This window comes from Nelumbo nucifera, chromosome 1 (assembly GCF_055504915.1).
Source record: "Nelumbo nucifera cultivar China Antique chromosome 1, China Antique-T2T, whole genome shotgun sequence".
NCBI lineage: Eukaryota > Viridiplantae > Streptophyta > Magnoliopsida > Proteales > Nelumbonaceae > Nelumbo > Nelumbo nucifera.
The window spans coordinates 180,126,505-180,141,109 of NC_142649.1; the positions used below are offsets into that span (position 1 = coordinate 180,126,505).

The 14,605-nt window shown below is 42.0% G+C and overlaps 2 protein-coding genes across 2 annotated transcripts; one reads left to right on the forward strand and one right to left on the reverse strand.

Annotated features, from left to right (window-relative positions):
- Positions 1 to 2,152: 2,152 nt before the first annotated feature.
- On the forward strand, positions 2,153 to 2,653 carry LOC148804209 (uncharacterized). Its single transcript, XM_088900063.1, has one exon. The coding sequence runs from the start codon at positions 2,153 to 2,155 to the stop codon at positions 2,651 to 2,653; it is 501 nt and encodes a 166-aa protein (XP_088756189.1).
- A 6,608-nt stretch (positions 2,654 to 9,261) lies between these two features.
- LOC104600302 (uncharacterized) lies at positions 9,262 to 13,809 on the reverse strand. The gene is made up of 2 exons (XM_010263178.3): positions 12,030 to 13,809; positions 9,262 to 9,515 (listed from the first exon to the last, which is right to left on the reverse strand). The coding sequence occupies exons 1-2, from the start codon at positions 12,749 to 12,751 to the stop codon at positions 9,500 to 9,502; spliced, it is 738 nt and encodes a 245-aa protein (XP_010261480.1). The 5' UTR covers positions 12,752 to 13,809; the 3' UTR covers positions 9,262 to 9,499.
- Positions 13,810 to 14,605: the final 796 nt, after the last annotated feature.

The following is a 14,605-nucleotide window of genomic DNA, read 5'->3' on the forward strand; positions in this document are numbered from 1 at the left end:
TCAGGGCATGAGTTGCTGAGCTTCCTGGATGCCTACTCTGGTTACAATCAAATCAGGATGGACCCCGCTGATGAAGAAAAGACGACCTTTATAACTGAGCTCGGGTTGTATTGCTACAAGGTCATGCCCTTTGGATTAAAAAATGTCGGGGCGACCTTCAAAGACTTGTAAACAAAATTTTTGAGCCGTTAATCGGCAATAAAGTCGAGTGCTATGTTGGTGACATGGTCGTGAAGACCCAGTATTCAAAATTTTTGTTAAATGATTTGCAAAGTGTTTTCCAAATTTTACAAAAATATAATATGAAATTAAATTCCAACAAGTGTGTCTTCGGGGTCACCTTGGGTAAGTTTTTGGCTACATAGTCAACTGGCGTGGCATCGAAGCCAACCCGAAAAAAATAAAGGCCATCTTAGATATGAGACCACCCCGCAATTAAAAGAGGTTCAGAGGCTGAATGGCTGGATAGCCGCCCTGAGCCGTTTTATGTCCAAGTCGAAAAATTGCTGACTACCCTTTTTTAAAGCCATAAAAAAGAGTAAAGACTTCAAGTGGACTGTAGAGTGTCAGCTCGCCTTCGACGAGCTAAAAAGATACTTATCTAGTACCCCAGTTCTGATCCGACCCGAGGAAGGGGATATTTTAAAGCTTTACCTCTCCGCGAGTGACAAGGTGGTCAGCTCGTACTGATCAAAGAGGTAGATCGGGTCCAACGACCCATCTACTATGTTAGCAAAGTTTTGCAGGATGCTGAAACGAGGTACCCGGAGATCGAGAAACTGGCGTACGCGCTAGTCATAGTAGCTCGCAAGCTTCGTCCATACTTCAAAACCCACACCATCGTCGTCCTCACCAACAAGCCTCTGAGACAGATCTTGCTCATGCCCGAGGTGTCTGGCAGACTGACGAAGTGGGCTATCGAACTAAGTGAGTACGACATCTGGTATGAACCTCGAACGGATATCAAAGCCCAAGCCTTGGCCGACTTTGTTACAGAATGTACATTCAGTACCGCAACTCCCGAGATAACCAAGCTCGAACAGACGATGAAAGCATCAACCAGTGCGGTGCCGATCCCGGTCAGAGCAGGTCCAACCTGGGATGAGGAGCCTTGGATTCTCCACGTCGATGGCTCGTCCAACCAACAAGGAAGCGGTGCAGGAATAATTCTGTACGGCCCAAGCGAGGTGAAGCTGGAATACGCACTCCGATTCGGGTTCACGGCATTGAACAACGAAGCAGAGTACGAAGCATTGGTTGCCGGGCTCACCCTAGCCAGAGAGATGAAGGCAAAGCACCTCATTATATGTAGCAATTCTCAGCTCGTAGTCAACCAAGTCAGCAGCGAGTATGAAGCTCGCGACCTCATCATGGCTGCTTACTTGGCCAAAGTTAGGGAGATATTGCGTGACTTCGTTTCTTACTTCATCAGACAGATTTCGAGGTCCGAGAACGCTGAGGCCGATGCCTTGTCCCGACTAGCCAGCACAAACTCCAACACCATGCGGACCGTGTATATAGAGGACTTACCTCGGCCTAGCATTCTCGGGGGGCAGGAGAGGTCGCTCCTGTAGAACAAGCAGAACCGAGCTGGATCGACCCACTCGTGAGTTACCTATTTCACTGGACCCTCCCTGCAGAACGCAATGCAGCCCGAAGGGTAGAGCGCCAGTCAGCTAAGTACGCCATTATAGACGGACAGCTGTACAAAAGATCCTTCACGCTTCCCTACTTGTGCTGCTTAAGACCCTCAGAGGCTGAGTACGTACTTCGCGACACCCATGAAGGCTTGTGCGGCGGACACTTGGGGGGTAGGGCTCTCGCATATAAGGCGTTACGGCAGGGCAACTACTGGCCCACGATGAAGGCAGACACGCTCAAGCTCGTCAAGAAGTGCGATAAGTGTCAGAGGCATGCCAACATCCACCATTGACCTACTGTCGATCTGAAATACCTCACTAGCCCGTGGCCCTTCGCGCAACAGGGAATCAACATCCTTGGTGAAGCTGAACCTCTAGCAACAATCACGACCCGCAACATACAAAACTTCTTTTGGAAGAACATAGTGTGTCGCTTCGGGCTACCTCGGGTACTCATCTCCGACAACAGGAAGCAGTTCGAGGATATAAAATTTCAAAATTGGTGTGCCGAAATGGGAATTCAGAAAAATTTCACCTCGGTAGCACACCCCCAGGCGAACGGGCAAGCAGAAGTCACCAACAGAGCTATACTTCGCGGACTGAAAGCTCTTTTAGCTCAAGCCAAAGGATTGTGGGTAGACGAACTGCCCAGTGTACTCTGGGCCTATTGGACTACCATCAAGACTGCCATAGGTGAGACTCCTTTTAATCTCACTTACGACACAGAAGAAGTGATCCCTACAGAAATCGAGGTGCCTACGCTACGCTTGGAGGCCTACGATGAAGAGATGAATGATAACGAGCTCCGTACTAACCTAAACCTGGTGGAAGAAGTACGAGACCTTGCATACATCCAGACTACAGGTTACCAACAGAGAGTAGCTCGGTACTATAACGCTCGGGTCAAGAAGCGACACATTCGCATCGACGACCTGGTTCTTCGAAAGGTTATGGTACCTGAGCTCGGTGTTAGTAAGCTCGGACTAAATTGGGAAGGTCTGTACCGAGTATGACGGGTATATGGGGAAGGTACATACAAGCTCGAGACTCTAGAAGGGAAGCAAGTACCTCGAGCGTGGAACATCGACAACCTAAGAAGATATTACTTGTGATCACCGAACTGGAGAGAGGACTGCGAGTCACTCCAAGGGGCCCAAGGGCCATGATGCTGAGCTAACATAAGACCTCGGCACTATGATAAGTCCTAGTCGCCTCTTCGGCATGGACGGATAAGTCCTAGTCGCCTCTTCGGCATAGGCGGACAAGTCCTAGTCGCCTATTTGGCATAGGCAAATCGGTTTTTATGCCCAAGGCATAGACAGTTCGAGTACAAACCCTACGACGTCTAGCCCACCTCGGCATATAACAACAGGTTAATCCCATTTGAGGTCAGGCCCGACGGCTCGACACTAAGGGATAATCGACACCTAAGCGAGTAGCCCGTGTGTAGACAGGTCGGGTATATACCCTACAATGTCCACCCACCTCGGCATACAATAATGCGAATTTACCCCTACTCGGAGTCCAGCTCGTTAGCTCGACAGTTCGGGGTAACCAACACTTAGAAAAAATCTATTTCAGTTATCCCTACTCGTAGTCCAGCTCGTTAGCTTGATAGTTCAGGGCAACCAACACTGAAATTTTTGCTCCTATGTTGTTTAGTTCGCCAGTTCGAGGCAACTACTCTTAGTCTTTGCACAGAGAGTCAAAATGCTTATATTTCATTGATGTAAAGTTTGAGTACAAAAAAAAAGAAGAAACTTCCACTATGAACCAAACTCGGAAGTTCGGGGTATACATCATCGAGAAGAGGCTTCTAGTCATCTCGGGGCTCCTCACCCTTGTCGGAGGCTTCGGCAGGAGGATCTTTCTCCATGCGGATCTCGCCAGCACCAGTCTCCTCAACATCATCAAACAGGTCGCTATCGCTTTTTGCTTCGAAGTCCGAATCTTCAGCAGCTTCGACGGCCATTTCCTTTGTGATCCTCGAGGTAGTAATGACACTGAGGTCGAGCTGGGGGAACTCGCGTCGGGTTAGCCACCTGCTAAGTTTAAAACCTTTGCGGTAGCTTGCTGTCCCCACCTCGATCATCTCCTTTTGGTACTTCGCCAAAGTCTTGTACTCCTCGATGGCCTTAACCTTGGCCTCCTCCACTGCTTGAAGAAGTATCTCGGTCCTCTCCTTCACATGAGCCACGAGGTTCTCTACCTCCCTCTTCAGTGCTACCTCCCGCTCCACGAGCTCCTGCTTCTCGGACATTAACAGTGTGATCAACTCTTTCTTAGCCCGCGCGTCCTTCTTCAGTTGGTTGTTTTCGTTGCGGGCTAAGTTCAGCTCGGTCTAGGCCTCGCGTGAAGACGACTCGACTGCGAGAGCCCGCTTCAAGTTCACCTCGGACTAATAAGCCAAGGCGTGGATGGCGGAGTTCACCTGCCAAGAGAACAAAACAAGCGTCAGTACATGAAGAGCTAAATATAAGATCAAAGAAGATAAGTCAAAAAACTTACCACCATGCAGTGGGTAGCCGCTCGGGCTCCAAGCTGAGCGACCGGAAGTTTGGCCCAGCCAGCAACCTCCTCGGCATATACTGCACTTTTGCTCTTGAGGAGGCCGTATTTCAGAGTCTGAATGCTCCGAGCTGCATCATCGCTGCCTGAAGAAGCGACAACTGCAGGGGTGGGCTCTGAAGACATCACCTTCCTGGGCGCGCGGGGCGGGGAGAGCTTGCCAGATTCCTCCTCGACCAAGTCTATCACAGGAGGTTATCCGGCGATGGATGGCTGCTCGGGCTCTGGAATGGCAGCCGACGAGGACTCAATGTGAGCTCTTTCTGAAGCTCGCTTCTTCTTCCCCTTCTTCATATTCTCGAAGAGTTCAATCGCGGGGATGTCCATGATAGCTGCAACAAAAATGAACTGTCAGAAACATTACCGAAATAAAACAAAGGAAACACAACAAACAACGACCTACCAGGACTCAGACCGGCCTACATGAGCTTCTCCTCGGTCACAAAGTCTAAGAACTTTAAGCCGAGCTCCGCCCAAGATCTGAGCGCCCCCCTTGTCTTTAGGTCCAACTGGACACCTGGGTCCTGGATGGCTACCTGCCAATGGGTTGGGAAAGGCCACCCCTCAATGTTACGAACCACAAAATAATGCCTTTTCCAGGCCGGGACCTTGTTCGGGAGCTCGTGCAAGAGTTTGAAGCCCTCCGAACCTACCTCAACCTCCCTTGTCTCAATCCACTGCAAATGATGCATTACTACTGGTATCTCACCAATGATGAGATTGAAATCCTCCGAACCTACCTCAACCTACCTTCGGAGATTGTCCCCGCCACATTGAAGAAATCTGTTAAGTACTCCGATAGGCCCATGGGACCTCTCGGAGGTCACCCACGTTGCCCAAATCGTTTTAAGGGAGACCGACCTAGATTTGGTGATCGTGATGGATACCGTGGAGGTCCCCGAGGACCTCCTGGTGAGTTCGGTGACAAGGGAGGAGCACCACCTGAATACTAGCCTTCATTTAGGGGTCCCAGTTTAAGACCTGGCTTTGGTTGTTTCTGGTCTTTTCTGTCAAGTTATTAATGCTCAATCCTCAAATGGTGTGAGACAACTTTTGAATGAATTCTGACTTTTTTTCTTGAAACTAGGAAGGAAATTTTGGAAAATACAACTTTTATATAAATTCTAACTTTTTGTTTTGAAACTAGAAAGAGGACAAATTGGAAAATTGTGAATTTACATTGGAAATTGAATATTTTGCCTTTTTTTAACTTAGTCGGTTCGGTTTGGGTTATTTTCGGTTTACAAATACATAAACCAAAATCGAATTGACCAATCGGGTTATGCATGTTTATAAACCAAAATTGAACCGATATATTTAAAAATCGACCATATCGGTTTGAGTCGGACCGGTTTGGTCGGTTTAACCCTTCTCATGAACAACTCTAATTCTAACTTGGTCATTGCCCTTGAAAATAGAGTTGGAAACACCCACCTCTAAAGCCATTTGGATCCAACCCAAGATAATAGCATATCAATGTGTCATTTGACAAGTCTTTTTAGAAAGATCTTCCAACAATCCAGATGGCCAAAAGACATAGTGAGCTTTTGGGGTCTTGTCTTTAAAGACAAAGACCGTTTCGCAAGCAACTCAGTCTACTGGGCTTTAAAAAATGTGGTTAAAGGCTATATATCACATAGGAAGACTAGAAAGCTTCATTTGGAGCTTCCCGAAATTTGGTGTTTTCAGTCTATTTGGGTCTTTCCACACACACATCTTCTCATCTTTCCAGCTTTTGGTTATCAAATGGAAAAAAAAAACAATTTTCGGTCTTTCAAATTTGCCGAAGCCCAAAAGTCCACATGGAAATACTTGACAAACGCCACCTTGATGGAATTAGATCTGCGTCTTATTAGGTTACCAGTTTAATAAACAAATCATCCAAATAAATAAAAATAATAGTAAGTCTTGGATTTATGGACTCCATTGACATCATGCCTAAAACTAACCCAACCCAATTGCAGCCTTTTTTTTTTTTTGAAAAGCCCATAGGTTGAATCATCTCATTGCATCTTTCAATAGTACAGGTATTAGAAAATCAGGTGGAGTAGACCAAGTCTTTGGCCTAGATAAAGAACAAGCCCTTTTTGCAATCAATGAGCCACACAATTATCCGTACGATAGACAAATGAGGTAGAAAAGTGAGAGAACATTCGCAAAAGACTCCTGCACTCGACTATCAAGTGGTGAATGCGCAAGGGAACCACTAAGGAGGGGTTCAACAGGAGAGAGACTATCTTTTGCACATCTCCTTCTAGAACAATGGAAGAGATCTGTAATTCAATGGCCAGCTTGATGCCCTCAAGGAAAGCTAGAGCTTCGATCTGTTCTGAGGTACTACATTCACTGTTTATGTCTCTGGCCATGTAAAAATTTCCTCCTGAGTCGGGGTTAAATTTTTTACCCCCAAAAACCATTTTATTGCAAGCTTTCTAGGCATACCATAATACCAAAGACCCCAGAATGAAATTGTCAAGCCCTGGAAGTGGGTGATTATTGTTTGCAGTCCAGCAAGTTGCTAACAATCCTTGACTTCATGCTGGGAGTTAACATCAATCAACTGGACTTGGAGACCAAACCAAACTGCTCTCATGGCAGGGCAGTGAAAAAATCTATTTGACATTGTTTCATTAGCTTCCATACACACACAGTAAGTCGAGTTTACTCCCTGACAGTACTTTGCAAGGGTTGCGCCAAGAGGTTAGGTGTTCTTAATACAACGCCACAAAAAAACATGAACCCGTGGCGGGAGCTTCTTGTACTTCCAAAATACTTTCCAGCTTACCTCAGGGATGGCTTTAGTTTGGGAAGAAGTGCCTGGATCCTCTGAGGATAGAAGTTTATAAGCCGAAGCAGCAATAAAAATCCCAGAAGGTGTGCAAGTCCAAATCAGTCTATCTGAGATGAGCTCATGACCTTGTGATAATGGAGTTTGGAGAAATGAATGTATAAATTCACTTTTAAACAGGTTTTCAACAAGGTCAAAATGCCATGTGCCAGTAAGAGGATTGATAAGCTTAGCAACCTTTAAACTTTCAGCCTTGGCATTGTTCACCATGTGACCACAATTCAATGGGGGAAAAGTCTAAGGGTCCAAAAGGACATGGGTATCCCACCCTGAGTTGATTAAAATCCTAACTCCTTTCAACAGCAGAGGGCGACATCTAAGGAGAGTGTTCCAAATGGTTGATTTACTTGGACTGTTCTTTGCACCCCAGAAGGATCCTTGTGATAGATATTTTGCTCCTAGGACCTTACTCCATAGACTTTCTGTTTCTTTAAGGAAACGCCATCCAAGTTTCATCAACAAACATTTGTTTGTAATCTCCAGACTTTTAAAGCCCAACCCCCCAATGCATTTAGCTTTAGTAAATTCACTCCATGCCCATTGAGTTTGGGCATTCCCATGTATGCCCATTGAACTAATAAAGACAATAATACACTCCGTTGGCATCAAAGGGTACTAAGACCTATTATAAATCCACACTATCCATTTAACAAAAGGGTAAAAGATTTTAACATACCCTGAGTATTCATAGATTGACTTAAATCTATCCTAAGTTTTTTTAAATAGACTTAAATATTGGACCGGACCCCATTGGGCTTAAACATACCCTCTACTCGTGAACCTCACATATCAACTCATTTAAAGTTTTTAAAATTCTATTTTTCCCTTCTATACCTTTTAACATATGAGATGTAATTTAACATTCACATCTCTTCTCTGTGGATGGGTGGAGTATGTGGGCTTATGCTTTTGATCTTAATCTCATTGAGCCCAGTCTTAGTTTTGTAGAGTGTTGTTCAAGTCTTTTACCCTTAATAAAATATAATAAATAATAGTTGCATATTGCATTTGGTTGTAGTATAAATGCATGGGAGTGTAAAAGGGTTGGATATACAATCTAGTGTATTTTTGTTTCAGATTTGACTGTCTTATTTCTATTTGTTTGTGAGAAGTAAAATAGGAAGCAAGCTAAAGTGATCACATTAAATGGAACAAAATGGAGGTAGGAGGAAGGTTATCATAGGAGTAAGGTAGGATGAAAGATGATGTTGTCCATGGGAAAAAATGGAGGCAGGTGGAAGGTGGTGAAAATTTTGACTCAATTTTTGCACTGCCAAAAAGTGCAATTAAGATAAAAAGTTCGAAGTTTACATTCGAATAGCATAATTACAAGCAAAGAAAGCAAAACTATACTAATTACAAATTTTACATCCGTTCAAGGTTTTTCACTGCGACTCAACATATTTAATCATTAAAAAATGTGACGAATTTGAATTCCTCCATCCACTATCCACATTTACAAGCTTCTCGGCCGGTGAGCGCCAATCACAAGCTCGAGTTCAAATTTTGGTGAGCCCTACTGACAAATAGGCTATGGATATTACAAGGATCGATAAAAAAATCAATTGTTCAGAGTGATTAATAGTTTATTTATTTGATTCTGATGTAGTTACACGGTTACACCAAAAATGCCAAGAATATTTTGTGCCTACGGAGGGTTATATGTAATGCCTGGAAGGCTGTAACTATGTTATGGGCTGCATCACATGTTTAATTTCCGGTGTAGGGAAAAAACAAACAGTTCAAAATAAGGATAACTTCCTAGTTACTACCAGAAAGAAAGAAACATTATTTAACAATAGTGAAAAAGGAAGAAAAAATTTGTCGGTGAAGCAGGCAGGATTCGAAACAGCCGTGTGATTGGATGAGACAGCATCAACGTGTCATTTAATTCGATCACGGCACTTGGCTTGGTGTATTGACCAAAATGCCACATTGGACCAAAAGGTTGCAATTGAAAGAGTACATGTCACGGTCCAAAACCCAGCCACAAATAAAGATTTATATAGTCTTTTACTCTGTCTCTCCTTCACAAAACTCAGCCCCCAAGCCCCCCACAATATCCTTTATCGTATTGTCAGCCTAATCGGCGGTTCAGGACCAGCTTACAGCCTAATTCTCAGTCCCAACCAATCCATTCTGCTGCTGTTAGGTCTAGAGAGTTGATTATTCGTGCATGGGAGTAGATAGAATGATAAGTATGAGTTTTTATGGCTTAAAAAAAGGATAATTACTATGAGTTTAATCATATCCAAAACATAACTAAACGAGCACAACTCTAGTATATTGTTTTTTTTTTTGTGACCCATAAAAATTGAAAATATGTAAAAAATAAAATAAGAAAAATGAATATACATATCACAACCAAATCCAAAACCAAGCCTCTATCTGCTCAATAAGACAATAGTTGGGTTGCTTCATCCTTGCAATGTATGAATTTTTGTCAGTGTATGTTGATCCTGCAAAATAGCAATAAATTATTTAAGTGCCATCCAGATACACAAATGCAATATGTATGGTTCAATGGGATTAATCTATAATGACGCCTCAAAATAAAGGGTGGTGGTCACACATGTTTGATAAGGAGAGGACAACCTAATTGATTGTATAAAGAAATTAATAAAAGATGCTGTGTAATCAATCATCTGTGTCCCACTTGAGAAAATGGAGTGTGCCCAAACAACGTGAAAGGAGGAGAAAAATAAAGGAGGCAAGAGGAAGCAAGTAAGAGAAAAAAAAAAAAAAGCTAGGTTAGCGAGATGCATCTAAATTTTTTAATAAATGAATTATACAACTTTTTTTTTAAAGACAAAGTACCATTGTTCATTATTAATTTCTTATGCCAGAAATAGAAGTTTCATTTTTCTTATTGCATTTTAACCAATGCGAGACCACTGTAATGGCATTTTCTCCTTGAGTGCAAAACCTTATCTTTTGTATGTATTTGTACTGTATATATTTGCATTTGTGCTCTTTTCAAATCAAAACTGAGCCTTAATATATAGGGGTGCAACTTGGGCTGGCTTGACTTACTATTTTGCATTGTTCCAGACTTGGTTTTGGATTGGGTTCATTCAAATTTTGACAAAAGTCTAACCAAAGCCTGCCCAATTAAGTTGCATTCATATCCCTCCAAGGAAGGTTTTTAGGCCACTTATTCGAAAAATTCTTATCCTTTTCTTCAGTGGGTAATTTTCTTATATAGGGGGAAAGATGCTAATTAGACAAAAATGCCTATTAAACAAGTTTTAAAAATAAAGGTACAAGAATAAAAATGATAATAGAAGAAAAAAAATTATTTGGAGAATAAAGAATACAGGTAAATGCAATTATCCAAGTAAATAATTTAATTGAAAACAAAAATGAGACTATAATATTATATTTTTTTTTTCAAAAAATAAAAAAGTATAAAAAATGTCTTAAGATTAAAATTTCATTATTTTTTTCATATATTGGATATAAGTGTATCTTTGACAATTGGCATAATATAGGTTGGGAACCCAGTTTACCTATTGGATATGTTCCATATATATGGGTAGGATGTGTATATTCAGTAATCAGTATTAAGAGTTTTTTGATATTAAAATAGTTGAACTAGTGAGTCAGAGTTTAGTAAAAAACAAAGGGCCGGATTTATGTGAGATAGCATAGTTCCATAGCCTGTAGATACGCGGGTTATTGGATTCATGGATTGGACAAGAGGGAACTAAAGAAGCCAAACAGGAAAACAGACCAACCTCTATCGCTACCATTCCCTTCTGCCTAAATCAAGGCCCAATTCTTTTCATAGGGTGGATAAGCTAGGTAGAGGAAAGAAATAAACCCCCCTCTAATTAGGTAAAAAAAAAAACGTGAGTATTATTATTATGAGCAGGAGAAACGAACAAAAAAGGGGGAAAGAGAAATAGTAATATTATTATCAACAAAGACCCCCGTCTATTTCCGGATGCATTCCTAAGGAAGTGCTCCGGCTGTTTGCTGTCAGTTTGTCCTACATACTGACCACCACGCCCAGCCACGCGGTGTTGGCATAATGCATTCGTGCTCATAATTCTCCCACACATGGAGTAATCCAAAATACCTTCCCCGGTTCCCTCCAAGATTGTAATAGGCCTGAACCAATGAATTGACAAAGGTAATCTCAGCCACCCACAAAGCTTTATTCCTTTTCGTCTTTTTCCCATTCCATTTCCTTTGCTTTTATGGTCATAGTTCGCAGCCTTCCAAATAAACAGAAATTTCTTGTGAGCATTATCATTACGAGTCCGGATGAGCTGCTCTTTTCCTTCAATTCCCATTCGTTCTCTGACACATGTCTCACTGCATGTATTATCTCATTGGAATAAGTACACATGTAATACAACACCTGTCCCATACTGAACGAAAGTGTAGGAGAACTATTGCATTTGCTGCACATCCATCCCGACTCGTGCAATTCAAGAAGTTTGGACTTTGGACACTACCGCCTTCCAATCTCCGGGCCTAATCAGATGCTGCTTATGATTCTTGAATTAATGTACCTGGATGGGTGATCTCTTCGAGATTCTTCGTGTTACACCTTAGAATCGAAATCAGAATCCAAACGTTTGGTAAAAATATAATAGACCATTTTGATCCGGATTCTAATGGATTTCGATTCTGATTCCCACTACAAAGCAAACGGACCCTAAGATATAACCATCTTCATGAGTCATGACTACACGCAAAACTAAACTAAACTGTCCCGATCATGGACCGTTAAGTACGACTGTGAGAACCGGCCAAAGTGAAAGAAATTAAGAAATATATATATATATATATATATATTTTTTTCTTACTGATGTTTGATGGAAAAAGAAAAACAAATATTCATCCATTTTGTACTTTATACTTTTCTATATTTTTTGGCATTTTTAGAATTTTTTCGAACCTATCTTGAATGCAATGCATGGAGATATTAAATAGAAAAAAAAAGGAGGAAGAAGATAACTCACCAGTTGAGTAAATTGACCTTGCATCTGGGCATGGCACCACCGTCCAACTTCTTCAAGCTCACGTCCCCACAGAGAACCTTTATGCCCAACATCCCCATCTTCCATCCCCCCAAACCTAACCCCACCCTAGTCCGAACCTCCACGAAAACCATCAACTGCTTGCTTCGGAATCCACCCTTCAGCTTCGTGCCGATGTTGTCGTCGATCAACATGTGGTTCGCTTGTGTCCCAAACTTCAACACTGTGGTGTTCTTTTGCTCCTGCCTAAACCCCGGTATGAAGGCCGATCCTAAAGCAACGTCATCTTCGCCAACGGTCATCCGAACCTGACTTCTACCATAATTGAACGTTATCTTGTGGTTAGGATTGGTGACCTCGAACCTAACGTCCGTTTGGCAGTCGAGGTACGTGCCGTCAGGTTTAACGGAGATATCCAAGCGAGGGATCTTGAATGACTGTAAGTAGAACGTCGGCAGTTTTGGTTCGAACCAGACGTAAAAAAGCGCACCGGCGAGGACCAGCAGGAAGGCAAGAGTGAAGATGAAAATGCAGAGGAAGCAACAGCAGAGTCGACAGCAACCTCTGCGTCTTCTTTTAGGGTAGAACGATGGAGGTAGTTTCCGAATTTGTGGTGGCTTTTTGACGGATGGGAGCGGTGCGTTTGGGTCTCTGTAGCCGGGCGGTTTTTGTAAAACTGGTACTGATGTTGCTGCCATTTTCATTAAACAGCGCTCTCTCTCTCTCTCTCTCTGGTCACAGGTCTTCCCAATGGTTTTAAATCAAGAAAGAGGATAAGAAAAAGGATACCTTGATAATCGAATGAAATAAATGATTCTTGCTGGCGAATTGGAGTTTTCTTTTTGCACTTTTTTTCTTGAGGTGACAATTAAGGAAAAAAAACGGATCGTCAGAGCGAATTTGGGTTAATGTAAGACGAAGATAATGGAAGAGAACCAAGGAACTAAGAAAGTGCCAATTTATATAAAGAAAGAGAATCGAGGAAATCTTTATTTTACTAAAAGAGTGCCGACGGAGTGAGAATGGAGATGGAATAAAGATCTAATTGTGAAATCGGTGAATGAGAGCAGAGATTACTTGACAGATAGATCTATATGAGGAAAAAGAGAGGTATGGGGAAGGAATAAACGAAAAGAAATTGTCATTTATGTATATATATATATATATATATATAATATATTTACCATGAAGGTCAATGTAATGGCAGAGAAGGTACCACGGAATACTCGGAGAATTAAGATAAATAATTCTGCATTAATTGAATCTGATGGGAAGAAAAACTCGAACCTCAATCCTTATGCAACATTCGTAATTCACCAAATTCTCAAGGTGCCAGCACGACATAGTAAAGAAGGCTCGAAATAGCAATACTATTGTGAAAATCTGAATCACAGATAAGCAGAAATAGTTATTGATACAGATTCGTATACGGATCTAGTTTATTAGTTGGAACCGACTTCTAGTTCTAACTACGAGTAAATACAATAAATTCAGCTCTGCAAATGGAGAAGTTTAAGGAATATCGTTTAGATTCCAGGAAGAAGCAATCAGAAATGTGACGAAGCTGACAGGGATGGCGAAATGCTTCCTAAGTTTTCGTAAAAGCAAGAGAAAGATTTCCGGGAACGGTAGAAGAGGAGAAGAAAGCGGAATCGGATACTTAAGCGGCGAAATTCACGCGCGGCTCTTGGTGGATGACGGGGCAAAATTTTGCGTTTGGACACCTTGAATACGAGAAGGAGAGATCTGGTATTTTTGTCTCGAACCGACCAGTCCAATAATGTAGTGTTTTATTCTTCATCTCTTCCCAAAGCAAATGACTGAACTGTCCTTGTTAGTAACTTGTAGGTGGAAAGGACGTATTTAACCTAATTAACTCTCAGCATTATGTGATGCAGTGTGGTCGTTAAAAGTACAATTTGGGAATAAAAGTTGTGGCGTTGTTTATTTAAAATGCAAGACTTGGTGGGTGTTTTTTTTTTTTTCCTGGAAATTAGCTGAAACTGACTGAAAAGTGAGAAGTGACTGCGGGAACCTACCTACCGTTACCTATAAATTCGACAACTTGCGATTTGGGCCGTGGCCCGTGGGTAATTGTCTAATTGATTATGGTTGATGCATTTGTCGAATACAGCTATTGTTTATATTAAAATTTAATATATTAAGGCCCACGCCCCACGGCTGAATGGACCACAGAAGAATCTTGTATTTGCGGCAAAACCGACAACTGGAGCGGAGACGGAGAGCTTCACGAATAGTCCAGTCCAGTCCGATCTGTTGAAACTGTGACTCCATTCATCCCTCGGAACTATTCGTGAACCACGACCTACTTGAGCCTCATTTTCTCTCCGGCCCAGCCCGGGCCTGCAATTATACGTGTATTTTATAAATATTATAATATGGTGCATATTAATACATATTATGAATAATATTTTATAATATCTAAAGTCAACATAAATCTTATACTTATTATTTAAAAGGTATGATACAGGAAATATTTGCAACCAAACAACTGCTATCATAAAATAAAAGATTAATGTGGTTCCATCAAATTATTG

Excerpts from the sequence above, each read along its gene's own strand:
- LOC148804209 (XM_088900063.1), top strand. The coding sequence starts at position 2,153 with ATGGGAATTCAGAAAAATTTCACCTCGGTAGCACACCCCCAGGCGAAC.
- LOC104600302 (XM_010263178.3), bottom strand. The coding sequence starts at position 12,751 with ATGAAAATGGCAGCAACATCAGTACCAGTTTTACAAAAACCGCCCGGC.